This window comes from Oxyura jamaicensis, chromosome 2 (assembly GCF_011077185.1).
Source record: "Oxyura jamaicensis isolate SHBP4307 breed ruddy duck chromosome 2, BPBGC_Ojam_1.0, whole genome shotgun sequence".
NCBI lineage: Eukaryota > Metazoa > Chordata > Aves > Anseriformes > Anatidae > Oxyura > Oxyura jamaicensis.
In genome coordinates this window covers 34,990,543-35,007,418 of record NC_048894.1, presented here as the reverse complement: position 1 = coordinate 35,007,418, position 16,876 = coordinate 34,990,543, and the positions used below count along the sequence as shown (strand labels likewise).

The following is a 16,876-nucleotide window of genomic DNA, read 5'->3' as shown; positions in this document are numbered from 1 at the left end:
TCCTTTTCCCCCTTTTTCTTCCTCCTTTTTTTCTTTGGTTCCTCCCCGCTCCCCTTTTATGAAGCCCACCCCACCCTGCAGCAGGCACATCTCCAAGCAGCGATGCCGGGGTCCCACCGGGGAGGTGTTACCCTGGCCGGGGAGGTTTTATCCCAGGGCAGCACCGAGCAGCCAGAGCAGCAGAGAAGAGCTCGAGGAGCGGCGAGGTCCGTCCAGCCCGAGCCATGCCCTGGCTCTGAGATCATCTCTTTCCTCAAGCCTTCTGCAGAGAGAACCAGCTCGGGACTGGAAATCCTGATTTACAGTTTGGGGCAGCACTGTGAAATCCAACAGGGAAGAACCCTCTGCAGTGACACCTCCACTGATCCTCATCCTTCAGCTACAAAGAAGCACGCGTGGCTTTATTCCATTCACGCCTGAACATGCTGGCTTCATCTGTATCCTGTATTTTGACACGTCCCAAATGCTCTGTACCTCTATCATTTAAATATCACACCGAAAATAACTGCAACGTATCACGTCAAAAATAAAAGAACGTCGGGCACAAAGCATTGCAGCGTTACGTAGCAGGATTTAAGAGTATAAACTTAATGCCTACAGAACTGCACCCCTCTTTAAATTAGGATTTTCTTTCCCTAGGACAGTTTCACATCTTCCTAGAGAGCATATTTCATGGCCCCACTAAGTAACAGGTTGCTTAATGCTAGCTCACAGTACCCCGAAGTTACACGTTACACAACTGGATAGTATAGATGACTGGAGTTATGTTTATTTTACCAAAAAAAAAAGCCAAAAAAAAAAAAAAAAGCCACCAAAGGCAACTTACTACGTATGTACACATCACAAAAATAGTTGAAGAGTAATTACACAGGGTAAGTCATAAAGTGAATAGGATATTGATAGAGAAAAAACAACACGGAAACCTTAATGGCAGGTTTAAACACAGGATAAAAATGGTAACATGATTTAATTAATTAAAACTTTCAAGAAATTATCACATAAAATGAGAATATAACATCTATGCACGAGATAAAGCGCAGCGTTTGAGTGCAATTACTTGAGTACAGCATTATTGCCATTAGGTGAAATTGGCAACAGCAATGAGATGAAACTAGCAAACCAGAGCTTAGCCTGTGTGAAATACTAGCAGGAAATAGCATTATTCCCAACTAAGAAAGAAGAATCAAAATACCACTGGTGTTTTTCGAAAATCAAAGCACATGATAGTGTTGAAAAATCACCGCATCACTCACTGAATGTTTTATATTTAAGTATAAATTTATAATGCATTCAAATGTTCCCAATTAAGATGTCCTGAAGCATTTACATGCCCATACATGCAGCTGATGCAAAAAGAAATACCAGAACATAGAATGCTTTTCCTTCCCCTTTAAAAGGAAAACTTCCAGTACTACTAGCTATACAAACAACATCCAAAAGATAAATATTTAAACAAATTTATGTCAAAGGCAGGAAGAAAGTTCTGCTACAGTACTCTCGTTTTTGAACGGTGACAAAGGAAATAACAGAATAACAACAGAGCTATTAGAAAACAAATATTTATTTCAGAAACATCTCTATTTGGAAAACACGTGCCAGAACACAAACACAGATCAGCTCCTCGAATGGCAAAAAAATAGCCACAAAGGCTGGCCAGCCCTTGGGATTCTGCAATGTGTGTCAGACACTGAGGACGTGGTAGCAGGGCAGAATTGTAAAGTGCATCGCTTAGTTCAATCTTTTAAAACAAAATAATAATAAAAAATAAAAATAATAAAAAAACGCTACCCAAGTACTGAGTTAAATAAAAGCATTAATATATTCCTCAGATACAATTCCAGGTTTTGGTTTTTACATTTTCCGCATCTTTTAAATAAATTTTCTAAATGATTTTTTTCTAGTAACTTACCACCTTAAAAAAAAAAAAAAAAAAAAAAGAGCAATCAAGCCATCTCCGTGTGGCAGTAATAGCAATTTTTAAGCTACTTCTAGTGATAACTTGTTGCTTTAATTAAATGTTATCACTTTTGCATTAAAATAGCTTTGCTGCTAACTCGCACACAAGCTGAGATGGTGAATTGATACATTTGTGCAATTCAATAAGACTAAGCAAAAAGAAACAGGGGTATCTATCTTATGAAAGTGCTACCATCAACAGAAAACAGTGGCTTAAAGCAGTTACCTAAGAGATGTTATCCTCAGGCTATTAAAACATGTTTCTAAAATTACACAAATTCCCAGCTGGATGCTTTAAAAAAACCATGCCCACACATGCCTATGCTGCCCTTCATTGGGTGGCCATTTATTAATCTATTGTTTCTGTAATTCATGGGCTTAAAACGCTCCTTCTCTGAAAGCACCCCCGGATTTCTTACAAACGTACGTCTTTCTTAAAAACACACGTCCTTCCATTTTTAGGCCGGGTGCTGCAGTATACGGGCGCTGCGCTGGGGCGACCGGACCCCCGAGCTCTTTTTAATAGCAGTTAAATGTCAAATATAAATACAACACCACGGCGAAACATACTCCTTTGACAGAGCCTGGGACAAGACACTGCGCAGCTGCTGTTAACAATAAAGAACGAAACTGACGTTTAATCAAAATAAGCGCTGGTGGTTACAACCTTGTGCTGGAGCCTGCCTTTTGTTTGTGGGGGGACAAAAAAAAAAGTCATTATGGCAACGTGCTGACTATAGCGACAGCGAAAGCAGCAGCTCCAGTTATTCCCAAGGACTGGAGGCCCACGTTTGTGCAGCACGTTACCCCTGCGTGATGATCATCATCTCGGGGTGGCAGATACCCTCCCTTTGAGCTGCCGGACTAAAACATCCCTCCTGACATCTTCATGGAGGTGCCTGAAGCTAAAACACGTCGGGCGGAATCCTGGCCCTCGTGCAGCCAGTGGAAAATTCAGCCGCTAGTCTTAAAGGACTTCATCCAAGATTTTTCACTGGGAATGAGTATCCATAATTTCCCTGGGAAATGAGAATCTTCAGCAACCCCAGAAATGATGTCATTTTTATTAACATTTCCAACTTCTAAGCAACCGTACTCAAGAATTTTGGCCTTCAGTTCTCATACGCGATAAAACTAGGCTTTCCATAAACATTACAGAAGGACCAGAGGAAGATATATTTATATCTCAAATTGTCAGCAGCATATAGTTTGTACAAATGTTGTTTTGCCGATGTTGCTGAGCTACTTGAAAAAGTTAATACCTTGTGGGGTATGTAATTTCATCACCAATGTCAAATGACTTCTAAAGATGAAACTTCTCTGTTGCAAATTACAAAAAGATGCTTTGAATATATTTGGTATGACCAACTTTCAATCTGAGCAATTAAGTTATCTTTATTTCTCCAGATCTAAGACATGTACTCACTACGAGAAATATTTTCACAGCTATGCCAGTCAATGGAACATGACTGACCCAATATTGAGATTTTAACAGTTACAGAAAACTAAATGTAATAGGTAACACGCAGACCTGAATCGACGCACATAATAAATCAAAGGCATAACATCAAGGTCTGTTTGGAAAATTCCGTAAGGACATGTGGTTGTATTGACAACAAGTCCTTTAGGTACATGTTACTAGCAAGTTGCGTTTACATGGTATACGTAACTAGGAAATATATCAGAAACTACTCTGTGCTGTCCTTGGGATAGGAATACAGAAATGATTTTTCATGATTCTTCAGAAGCTGGGCTTGCTTTACATCCACAAGAAATGCTGTCATCACTAGGTCCAAGCCCGGAGGATGAACTGCAGAAAAGGGGAGAGGGAAAAAAAAAAAAAAAAAAAAAGAGGAAATTGGTTTTCACAACACACTCAAAGCCTGAGTAACAGAGGAGAACTTTAATTATCTCCAGTCACAAAGAGAGACAGGAAATTTGGACTTTTAATTAGCCATTTGGAGTGCAGTTGGATATTTTTTTTAGCAAGATAATTTAAACGCGAATAATTCAAGTCTGACTAAATGAAATTCACATAATCAGAATGCAGATAATTGAATTTCTACTGCATTCATTAATTCAGTGTGGAGGTGTGTGTGAAGACTTCTATGATGAGCTGTCACAGCTCAATAAAATCTCAGTCAATTAATTTTTTCATTATCTTAGTATTACATCAACAAAAAAGTGAAGCATGCGCGTGTGTATGTATATATAATCTCAGAAAGTAAGGAAATACAGAAATCACCTCTCCGAATCAGAGTCTGCATCGTTTTTTCCTTTTTTTCTCTCTTCATCTTCTATAGGAAAACGTCTGTTCAAAGAGGCAAACTTATGAATCGCATCAGCGACAGAATATTTGGTCTGTCCAGATACACAAGCTTCCATATCTTCTGGGCTTAGCTGAGTCTGTAGGAAGAGGTGAAGCCTACTGTCTGAAAGCAATAATGCATTCTGTAGAATCCTGGAAAAAGAAAAGCGAGATGTTTTTATAGAGATACACACACGCATTCTGAAGGGTTTTACCAGAACAAATTCTAAATGATGTCCTGCTTTTAAGTTTTTATATGAATCCTAAATCAGTTACAGAAGGTAATGAACATATTAAAATGATTAGGTGTGCGTTACTTACTTACTACATTATTTGGAGTTTTAGGTGAGTAAAAACACGAGGCTAATAGTTAAGCACATCTGCTATAAGAATAACTTCAAGGACATTTCTCCCATTTACCCATCTGTTATTACCACATGGATCAATTAATGATTTTTGGGCAGTTGGAGGTATATACTCTTATGAATGTTTGCTCTCTGATTGATAACTGTCTATACACATTTTTAAATGGCCAAGCTTTTCTTTTTCCTTCGGTGGGGGAAAGAAGTGTGTACAGAGACAGAGGACTTCAGACACACTCAATGCCAGGACTTTGAAATACCTGTAAACAATAGAGCTGACACTCGCCACAATCTGTTTACACTTTTACAGATACGCACGTTTAAGCTAGAGAGAAAATGCAGGTACTGAACAATATTTTAATTGCATCTATAAACTGTTTTCAGGGAACCTTAAATACTATTTCATTCTAGCTATGCTTTTCAAAAGTCCATTTTCGTATTTGGTTTATATATATTCCAAGTCAAGTCTTCAAATACATTTAGCACAGAGCATTTACTTAAATACAGTATGAGTAAAGAAAGTACAACACATTCCAGTAACACAGAAGGTTGTAGAGGTACTTTTACAATAAGTGAGAACTGCAGATTATTATCACTATTTTGAAGAAAAAAAAAAAATGCAACCTTCCTGCAGCATTTATCTGCAGAAAGAATTCTTCAATACTTATATCCTAGAATATAAAATGAGACTTTTTGGTGACATGTACATATAATTTTTTTTTTATTCGTATGACTAAAGTCATCAGAGCCTATGACCATGCCAAATAATGCTCCATGAAAATTACTTAGATATCTTTAAGCAAACCATAACTATTAAAGTCATTATTTACCTATTTCTACCCACTTATGTTACAAGTAGTTACCAAAAAAAGTCATCACACCATGCAATAGGAAACAAGAAATGACATTAATGCAAGAAGTAGTAAAAGCTGTAAGAAATTGTGCATTTGATAGGTACTCCAACTAAAATAAAATGTATAACTGATTAGTTCCTTCTATCAAACAAGATTAATGATGTGCTTGGACTGTAACATTTTAAAATACAAATACCTTCTGAAATCCGTGCTCTGAAGTAGCCAACATTACAACAACATTTAATTAATATACTAAAAAATGTCTGGCTTTATCTAAGCCTATAAAATTCTGACAAATCAAAATAAATAATAAGAGATATCTAACTGAAAACGTAGGATATTTCTGTACTTGCAGATTTCATTTGCCTAGGAAAACACACACACACTCCCAACCAAATAATTCAAACTTTGCTATCTTCCAGTGAGGAAATATCTCCAATGAGTCTAATGATCTACCAGCTGCGTGTAAAATTCAGTCTCAGAAGGACCAGATTTTGCTAAAACTGAAACACGTTTTCATGCCTCCATAGTCTTTTTAATCCTATATAAAGTCGCGCAATTTTACTTAAAAATAAATATAGCAAATAGAGTATACCTCCGTGAAATCAATGCATGCAGTGTTTAAATACGCTGAAAAACTTCTTAGTAGTCAAAGAAGCAACCAAATGCTGAGTAAAAATGATCCAAAGCACAGAATTTACAAGTCTACACACCTTGACAGCAACAGCCTCATGAAGAGTTTGAAAAGTCATCATTCACTGGCCACTAAAAGAGGATCTCAGCCTTGACTCTTGATAAACATAAATTCCAAAAGACGACAAACATTGAGACAAAAAGTAAAAGACAAAACACCGCCCCACACAATAAATCCATGCTTATAGTTTATGCAGTTGGAGGAGTAAATTTTCTCCTCCTTCTCTTCCTCCTCTTAAAAAAAAGTATAAAAAAATAACATCGTGGAGCTTACTGTGGAGTAACTAGGAGTTACTAGTTTTCCCAGGCTTGGGAGCACAATGAGGGGATGCACATTGCTGCAATTCTAACATTTGCGTGTCTAATACAAAGTAACACAGCAAAAGCCAAGATATTGAATTCTGCCCATGGCATTCAGTTTCACAGATTTTCCCTCTTCCTCTACCTTCAAAAGTTTCCTGCCAACCAGCGAAATCACGAGTAACTAACTGCTCATGAGATTACGCTACACTTACAGCTTTGTTGCTGCTTGAAATGTATTTTATTTTCTTTATAAAATAATGGGTAATCTTTAAAATTGATTTTAGATGGTTTGAGGCATTACACCAGAGAAGTAATGAGCACTAATGTCAATGATATTGGACACAAATTCATTTTAGCTTTATTTCATGTCCAGTACAATTCTGCTAAGCCTTGAACTGCTAAAGCCCTGTTATTAACTCAGCGGTAACCTAACACAGGGAACAGCAAACAAAAGTGATAAGAGTACAGACTGATCAGGACCTCAAGGCTACCGTCCTTTTTCTGCAGCTATAATTCAATTTCCAATTTTACTTTACATTGGACTCATTATTTCACAGTCATTTTCTTTTCTGCTTCGCAGTGCCATCTGGAGGTGGAATGAGCGAAGGGAAACCAAGGGGAAGAAAACAGAAACGTGCATAAAGCCAATCCCACACGCACATTTGGGGGCGGGCTGTAGGACACCAAACACACAAAGCATTCTGCAATCCGTTTAAAACCCTCCTGCAAGCAAATATACCAACACCTTTCACCCAGTCATATACCCTTGAAACATTTCTTCCTTCTTTTAATTAAAAAATAACTTCTGTTCTCCCCCCTCACCTGAACCAACAGGTTAGATCGCTTTTTAATTGCATCCTTCAAGCAATCAAAATGAAAAATAAATGCTGTGCTATCCCTAAGCGTTACATGTTCCTGTTGGAAATGCCCCCGTTGCAGGGAAACAACCACACGTGTCACCAGACGTTGCAGTAGCATTAAGTGCTGGTACAGCAGTCGCCCTTAAGGGCCTTCGCTGTCCCGGGGACACGTTGTGTGAGCTGTTGGGGAAAACAGATTTGGCTCCAAGGAGTTCAAAATCAGAATTTCCGTATGCGACATACAAATGAAAAAGGCAGGAGAACAGGTCAAACGCCCTGCTGTTAATACTCAGACACACGTGCGTGTGGTTTGAACGCCACCAGTAGCACTCGCAGTGTTTCTCGAGCAGTTTTATTGCAGCGAGTGCCAATGCCGAGCTGCAGTTACAGTGATGGGAGTCAGCTCTCCCTGCAGTCGTGCTAATGCAAGAGTCATGGCTCACTGTGCTAATTCCTATAAACTGACTGGACGCGTTTAAGGGAACAACAGACTTTCTATGCATGCCTAGAATAAGAATGCGAGGCTAAATCCTGCAAGTCTTTATCACATCAGTAGTCATTCCTTGTCAGAGATCTCACTCCTCTCTGCCAGATTGCTCACATGCATAATGACTACTTATGTGATTAAGGGGGCTGCAGGATAGGGCTCTACATTTGAATTAGAGATAATAAAATCATTTTTTATTCGTGGCCATGCGAATCTTTGTTTGTAAGCTTTCAGTAAATGCCCGTGATCTCTAGACCTTTAAAGAAGAAGGGCAGAAAACGCGACTTTCCAACCTGAAGAAATAATGTCATTTTTGAGGAAACGCCGGATAGTACATGAGGAGCATTTCTCCTTCCCCATGTTACAGCAGAGCATTTACAAAAGACAAAACATGTGCTTTGTCTTATTTGGACAGGATCCAAAATCTGGTTTTCTTCAACATGATTTTATTAGGTATATTATACACTGTTCTGCTGGAGGAGAGCAACATATGGCCGAACAGTACAACTTAATCCTAACTAAAGATTTCCTGTATCTACTGTAACCTAATACAATGACAGATGCACACTTGTATGTGTGTGGAAGGTTAACACTCCGATTTTGTTTTCAACAAATTTACTCTGCCCGTTTACATCATATCACGAGGGAAAGGGGAAAATAAAACTTGAGAGACAACAGATCACAGCCTGGGCTGTGGTGCCCTCTATTGAACATCCGCTCAGCCTCTCGCAGCGAGCGCAGGGCTCCGCAGCCCGCAGTAAACAAAGCTTCATTTCCTCCTTTTAAAAAGCCTACTGTGTCTCCTCATTCATTTTTTATAACAGAGGAAATGTTACTGATAGCGAGCAACTGTGAAGCAACTGTTTAGGATCTGATAATGAATACGTTTAAGAATTAGCCAACACATGCCTGCAAAGCATTATTCACTTCAATGGATTTGCTTCCCTCGCCAGAGAGGAAATAGTTTCAAGGTTTTGCTCGGAACAGCTCCACTGGATAAAGGCAGCCACCATCCACTGGAGGAAATCCTACCTGCCCCACAGCCACCAGTGCTGCTGCCTGTTCTGTGCTGACAGAAGAGCCTCTGAGGCGCTGGCAGGCTGGGATCCATCCTCTTCGGTGCCTGTCTCCCACCACTTTCCAGATCTGCCTGTCCCCATGGGGACTTCTCAACCCCTACACCAGCTTTCATCTGCAGGACTGCAGGAAATCTAAATCCCAAAGTTAAACCTGTGCAGCTAAACAGGGATAAACACACAAGGGATCTTACAGAACCCAGTATTGTAAGGTAGTGTTTTAATTTTGACCTCCAATTTCAGAATAAGCTTTTCCAGTGAATCTATCCTCAAATCCATGAGGATACCTACCAGAAAAAAAAAAAAAAAAAAAAAAAAATAACACATCATTTTCCTTATTCTTACAAAGTAATTCATAATTGAAAATGGGCTGGCTGGCTTCCGTTAATGCAAATGGGCTTTTGAAATATTAAATTACTCCCAGACAAGAAGTAAGCCTTACAGCTCTTCATCATTCAGAGATAATAACCTATAAGACAAGCAGGTCCTACCCTGTATTTGTGTGGTAAAGCCAAATCAAAACACGAGACCCACTTCCAGACTTCACCAAACTCTAGGGCTTTGGTTTACTTTCCAGCTGTCGGCACACTCAGCATGAAGAAGCTACAAAAAGGCCCTTTGTAAGTGCCTCACCGTGCTACCTAGTTCCGTTGTGGCATGTGAAGGAGGACAAGAGAACTCTATGGCTGCCTATATACAGGTGATGTGAAGGTGCTCCCAGGGTTACAGACAGGAACTGACTCCTCTGGCACATGGCTACCGTGCTGGCAGAGGCTGCAGCAACCTTCTCACACTGAGCAACGGGCAGAAACAGAAAGGGTTTAAAATCTGAACTCCATTGTCAGGTATGGCTCGGATCCTGATGCTCTCACAGCATACTGAATATAGCTTGGGTTCCTGTATCACCTTGAGACATAGACACAGATTAGGATCCAATTTCTTCCCTCTATCACAAAGAAACATCCAGCAAAGGCTGTGAACTTGTGCACGATGTCTGCTGCCATAGCTGGGGGGAATGAGGCACTCAGCTTTGTGGTTCTGAGCAATGCAACTGCATCCTGGCTCCTTTCCCACTCCCTTCCCAACAGACCAGGGAGGTCCTGACTTCCCCTGTCACTGCCACACCAGAGAACTTGTAGCATCCAGACCCAGAACTTATGTAAAATCAAGTCTGTCAATATATCTTTATTTTTTTCTTCTGCCTTTGCATAAGCTATATATATACATTCTCTATATAAACTGCCAATATGTAAAGGCAGAAGAACTGGAATGGTGTCAGCAGTACTACCTGGAGCAAGTCCAAAATCAGCAGTGATCACATGCAAGATTTAAAGACAATGCAACGAATTCCACAAGAGAAAGAAATCACAACCTTTGGTTCAGACTTATTAAAAAAAAAAAAAAAAAAAAAAAAAAGCATCATGGCAGTCTAGTTCAGCCACTAAAAAGATGCCTTCTATAAATAGCAGTACATCTGACATGCCAGCCAGCAGAGGGCAATGGTACGGCACGTAATTTGCCAAGCCAATTCATCACAACACAACGGTATCTCTGAAAATTCCTTCCAACTGTTCCCCCGGGCTGAGAGAAAAGCGGACACCTTTCTAAATAGCATCTAAGTTCAAACATTTAAATCATCTCCTTACAACAGAGATGCCTCTTTTCCCCCTCCTGGACTAACAGCAGCAAGGTAACATACTCAACATGCTGTCATTTTCTCCTGTCAGTACCCATTCAAGACACAGACATCCACAAAATTGGAGAGTGATGATCTGTTTTTAGAGAATCTACCTCTGCGTTTTGCCTTCTGAAGCACTGACAGCAGCAGTAAATATTTCTGATGCTGCAATATTGTCCCGCGTTAACAGATTAGCCTCTTCGCCGTTTTAAAATGTGAGTGATTTTGAAAACGCACGGCTCCGTGGGGCCGCACACCTAAGGCTGTGTAAGCACAGTTAGGAATTGCTCCAACGCAGGGACCTGAACTACCATACCCTGACTGACCATTAGTGCTATCACCCCTAGAAGCACAGTCACTATTTCACTGCTTTTCTCTCGTGAGGTGAAGAATAAACACTAATCCTTTTCTCATTTCCTTTCCCCATCTTTTAAGTCCTCATGCGGTATGTAGTCACCATCCCTTTGGCACAGATTCTGTATATAACTGCACACAGAAATATTCCTGCAGCTCCTGCAATGGCTAGCTCCTCCTACCTTCAGTTACTGAGCCTAACATACCTTAGGACCAATCATTTCTTGTCTGTTATGGAAACCCATAATTACAACATACTGAATGGAAAAACAGTGGGTCCAGTATTCTCCAGCTCCCTGACCACAAGGCCTAAAACCTACTTAAATGATTATTTTTTCCTTTGCTTACGCAGTTCTGATTCATGGAAACACTGATAATAAAGGAAGATGAATGTCTCTGTTCTTTTTTACCATGCCCTTAACCCAAACAGTGGTTAAAGACAACCTCCAAACTCGCTCACAGTTCCTGCCATAGCAACTCTGAACAGATCTGCACTCGTACCCATCAGTGGCAGGATATTAAGAGAACGGCAGAGAAAGCAGAAGATTACACCGACAGGGTCTCTGCCACTGCAGAGACTTTACCCCTGGTAAAGGGGTTGCAGCACTGCAGTACTAGAACTAACACAGTGCCTCCCTGAAACTCAAGTCAGAGGCTAGCTAAGATTGCACTGCTCCTTTCCTCTACCCCTTTACATACTCACACAGATGAATGCTCTTATACACACTGCAGCTGTAGTGAAAATTATCACAGCTGCTAGAGCTTGTTTATGTCAGTGGGACTGGTAAACACAGTCATTGGCATTATAGGAAGTATACATGTTAGGAGATCTCACTGTAGCATTTTCCCAAGCCCCCAGTGTTTTAGCCTGCAGAGTTCATTACAGAGATGTTCATTTTCCATGAATATAAAGACAGAAAGAAGTCTATTTCTTTTATAAGAACATCTAGCTCTTTCTTGGAAGCTACAAATAGCCATCACTATGAAAGACCTTTCAACCTTAATACTGAATCACAACATAAATCCAAAGCTATTATTTTTAATTAGTCAGTGAAACACAATGGAAAAGCCCAAGTTGAGGTTTCCTTGCAACCAGCAGAGCTGAAGGCATGTGTATGAAATATGACTTTGTGCAAATAAAGCAAAAAATAAAACCAAATGAGTGCTATCTAGAAGACCACAAGGTGGCTCTCACGCACCGGAGATGAGTTATGTTCAATCGGAAAATTGATGACATCATAAAAATGCCAACTATGATAAGCTGTACTTACTTTTCCAGGAATTCTTGCAGACCCTGCCGACGATGGTCCACGTGATGCGGATTGTTCATATTGAAAAAAGGAGTTTTAGATGGCAGTTCGGGTAACTGTCTTTATAAACAACAAGCAAACAAACACACAGTTAAAACCAAACCCGAAACAGCAGAGAAAAATGCTACAAGAAAATGTCAACCCCAAACATTTGAAATTCATGAGCCAGGTTCTAGAAGCTCATGAAACTGACTTGGAGAATGCAAGGTTGAGAAACTGGAGGGCTTCTGACACAACTCAAAAGGAAAAATAACGCAGATTTTTCTGGTCCAGCTGTTAGGCCTGAAAGTGTGGCTGGCTAGGTTACTTATGGCCTTTGAAGAACCTAAGCACATCCTAAAGCACACAGAAGAGCTACACCTGTGCTGTTGTTACCAGTCAGTTTAAGCAGAAAAGCCTCAGCTCAACATGGCCAAGTAGTTGAGCCTTGGCCAGCTTGTCATTTCTGCTACCTGTACATAGCAAAAAGAAATACAGCTCAAATATGTTAGAAATTAGATGGGGCTCACCAAAGGCCATCAGTAAAAATCTCTTTTTCTGGATTTAAAGCACAGAAAATGCCTTGTAAGGAATAAATTTGTACGAGTGCAAGAATGCACCTGTACAAATGCAGGACACTTTCTAGTTCTCATTTTTACAGTTCTCAGAATGAAGATAAAACAACGCTCCTCTTCCACGTGTTACTGACAGATTATTAAGTAGATATCTAATGAAATAAACCAATCATAAAAAGTTGCTCACATGAGCACAGCATTGCTCTGAAGCCTCTGCCGAAGCCAAACAAATTCTCGAAAGCGTCGTCTAACACAGGATGTTTTCCTTGTAAAGCACATACTGTTTGTCTGTTGAGAAATTAAAAAGGAAAAGTTACTGGTAAAGCAGCTTAAGCTGACATGCAGGCATGATATCAAAAAGCATCTGAGATGCTAAGCCTTGACACACCAATGGAAAGCTTGATAATTAATCCAGTTTAGGTTAAGGACTATGGTTTATCTCATCTTTTTTTTTTTTTTTCCTTTTTAAAGGAAGAGATCAAGATAATGGCACAATTTGCAGTAACAAGAAAAAAAATCTCAGAAAAATTTTAGCAGACAATGCCAAACTTTGCTAGGAAAAAAACAAACAAACAAACCATATTTAGTTTTCTAGTTATAATCCTGCAAACAGCTGTTCTGACAGTGTGCGATCCTCCTTAAATCTGAACTAACATAACTCCTTTCTGCAAGCAGCAGCATTTGGAAACTTTCCCACAGAACACTACTACTCCACTAGAAAACGCCAATTCATCAAAAGAGAAACAATTCATGGAAATGAGATGCTTTTCCCAACTTTTCCGAAGGAGCATACATTTAAGTGAAACCCAGCCTCCCAGACAGGACTCCATTATATAATTGCCTGCAGTCCATCCAGCCCTCAAGAGCCTGCCAGGAGCCACGGCTCTTCCACAGGCACATAATGCAGATTGTGCAGGGCCTAAAGGTGCCAGCTTTCTAGAATAGATCCTGGCTACCTCATAGTTTAAGAAGCCAAATACTCTAGGAGCTGGGCAGAAGGGGTATCCGGCTGTTCTAAGAACCTGGCAGATCCAAGACTTTGAACCCAGCTAGTAACCTGGGTGGTAGGACTGACCTAGACTTGGTCTCTGAAAGTCCTGGCAGTGTTCTGGAAGGAGATGTTGCCTGTCAGCTTCTGAGATGCCCAGCACCGAGTCACATAACAGTATGTCTAAGGGACTTCACCCCAACTTAGCAGTTGCTGAGAAAGATGATAATACGCTTCTATTGAGAAACACCCACGTCTACCCCACCCATCACCAAACCTACAGAATGTCTCTTTAGCAGAAGTCAAAAATATAATTGCTTTTATATCAGTACTTACACCACTCTGCAGAAGTTTAACAGCTGATTGCCGCACAGGGTGAAAGTACTTGTCTTGATAGATATTGAACAAGCAATCATTTGACTGTTTGCTCACATTACACTAAGTGTTTAGCTTTCCCACACAGAAGGGAAATGCTTTCTGCCTCGTGCCAAACCATCAACTATGTAACTTGGTGCTCTCAAACTCCTCGCTGGATAGCTGATGCACTTCAGAAAATTTATTTTCATTATAGTTAAAAACCCTGGAACTAAATTTAGGAAATTAGGATAACTCCTTCCATATATCATCCACCAAATCAGAACAATCAACAAAATAAACTGATGTACAGGACAGATTTAAGACACAACAGAACCATGACTCTAAGTGCACTCCATTAACATATGGTAGACTATAATTATGAACCTGAATGTACTTACTTGACATATACCATCACCACTAAGGTGGTATAAAATGAATATCAAGGTATGATGAAAACCAACACATTGGAGCACCAAGTAACTTGGCAAATAGAAGAGTTGAAGAGAATTTAAAAATAACCAGATACCTGAAAACAAAGTTGAACATCAAAATTCTTTTATAATGGTAAGATATCACTGACCATGACAGTCTTCTAGTTGATAAGTAAAGCTAAGAATAGCATCTGTTGCAATACACAGTGGAATGAAAGTGTGAATGCAATACCAGGTCCTACTCCCAGCTCTTCCATAGACTTTTCTGCATGGTCTTTTTGGCCACTATACCCTTACCTGTTCCACTACATCTCAACTGTTAAAAGGAGAGTAATAACCTGCAGTCTCCCGTAAGTGTTGTAAAGAAATTCCATTAATACCCGAAGCGAGCCCCAGCTCAGACAGAAACAGCAGTATGAGTCCCAAGAATCTCTAGCAATATTTTTATACTCACATGAATAAATATCTCGTAGTCGATGTAAGAATGCCATGAGTCTTCTTTCTGTGTCCTGGGGTCTCGCACCAAGACAGTAACAAATTCCTGCAAGTGCATAATAAAAATCAAGCAATTAATTTCAGAAGACAAAGGGAGCCTGGAAGACTCTCTTGATTGCTCCGCTGTTCCACAAACTACTGTGCTCAGATTAAAAGCTGAACTGCTGTTTTATTGTATTTTGCAACCCTATAAAAGGAGAAGCAAAAAGCAATGAATCATCTGAGCTATACCACATGCCCAGGAAATTCCTTGCCAAACTGCTAGATGAAGAGGAATATTTTAGATTAAGTAATACTGTGAAGTTATGTACATGCTTCGTGTGGGAGAGTTGGTTATCTCAGTAACTACAAACAGAAAATCTAACATTCAAGTCACACATCTGAGATAGAGCTAGGCAGGTATTGAAATGGGCTTTTCCCACCCTTGTATTCAGCGTTCACATAGCCTTTTATTTACCCCTGAATTTCTTCTGCCATTTTATCTACCTTCTTTTAAAATCAAGTATTTATGCCCATCCATTTCAGGGATCTGAGGTAAGAGCTCAGTACCTCCACAAGGGGCTGAAGACCTGACTCTGTTCTGAACTTAAAAATTCTTGCTCCAGCCCACTGGAAAAATATGGTATTCTCCATTTTCAGGGGAAAATATAGAATATTTATCCTAGAAGTTGTCATATCTAATCTATTTCCTTCTAAATCATATGTATACGTAACAACCTAGAGCGTTCCCAAACAACTAAAGAGTGATCCCGAAGGAGTGAGAGAGGCCTGTGGGTATTACTGGAACATAATTAGGCATCATTAATAGTAATTGGGAGCAGCTGAAGAATCACACGCCTCTGAGTATCATCAGCTAATAACAACGTGAAATCCTGTATCAAAAACAAACACGGTAAACCAGTGTGTTCATACTAAGATGGTTTCTTTAAAATACGAAGGTTGGAAGTGCCTCTAACTACCTGTTATTTCCACAGGAAAAGAAGAGGCTGCCCAAATTCAATTGTCTAAATAAATGAGTACCCTGAAGAGCTAAGCCAACCACTTACATGATGACTTAATGAAATGCATATTATTTTAAGCTGCAGATATATTTTTCCTGATAGGAAGGCACTGTGCTCCAAATGCAAGTACAGGAGATGACTACAGGACAAAGGACAAAGTTTCTGACAAATAACACACTTTCTTAGCAGCTCTCTTTTCATAAATCAAGAAATCTTAAACTTGAAAGCTCTCAAAATGTGTCTCCTTGCCCGAACCACGGATGTCACAAACAAAACCTTTACTCTTCAGCTAGCCCCCCCCCAACCCTCTCTCCCCACCATGCACACCACCAACAGCAGCAAACGTGGAACCGACCAGCGGGAGCACAAGGACATCTTCAACAGGAAAAGATGCATTTTCCCTGACCGGTCATTGCCCTCCGTATGTGGCAGGGAGGTGGTTGTGGTCTCAATTAAATCATTTCTCATGCAGGAGCAGCTGATTTCATGGCAGAACTGTTTCAGAGATGAGGAACCTGTGGCCTGATGGAACCCCCAGTTTTATCTCACGTAGTCCAGCTCTTAGTCACAAGGGTGTTTTCTGCACTATTGCTGGGTACCATTTTGGTGTCTGCCATGAGTTCCTTGCAAAATAAAGCCTGTTTAAAAGTCTCCCATTACCTCTGCTGCATCTTTCCTCACTGAAGAGCACCGGAGGCCTGATTCTTCTCCACTCTGCATTCTCTGCAGCTTTTTAACCCTGTGCCAACCTGGTACAAAAGGAACCAAAGAACAGCGTTGCAACCATTCCTACCAGATGAGGCTCATGC

At 40.1% G+C, this 16,876-nt stretch overlaps 1 protein-coding gene across 1 annotated transcript in view; it reads right to left on the bottom strand.

The window, feature by feature from the left end:
- Window positions 1-932: 932 nt before the first annotated feature.
- SNX10 (sorting nexin 10) overlaps window positions 933-16,876 on the bottom strand; it is a 39,276-nt gene continuing 23,332 nt past the window's right edge. The window contains exons 3-7 of the mRNA XM_035318152.1: window positions 15,026-15,112; window positions 12,983-13,083; window positions 12,203-12,301; window positions 4,202-4,417; window positions 933-3,766 (exon numbers count right to left, since the gene is read on the bottom strand). Of these exons, the coding sequence (XP_035174043.1) occupies window positions 3,688-3,766; window positions 4,202-4,417; window positions 12,203-12,301; window positions 12,983-13,083; window positions 15,026-15,112 (582 nt within the window). The 3' untranslated portion in view covers window positions 933-3,687. The remainder of the gene's footprint in view (window positions 3,767-4,201; window positions 4,418-12,202; window positions 12,302-12,982; window positions 13,084-15,025; window positions 15,113-16,876) is intronic.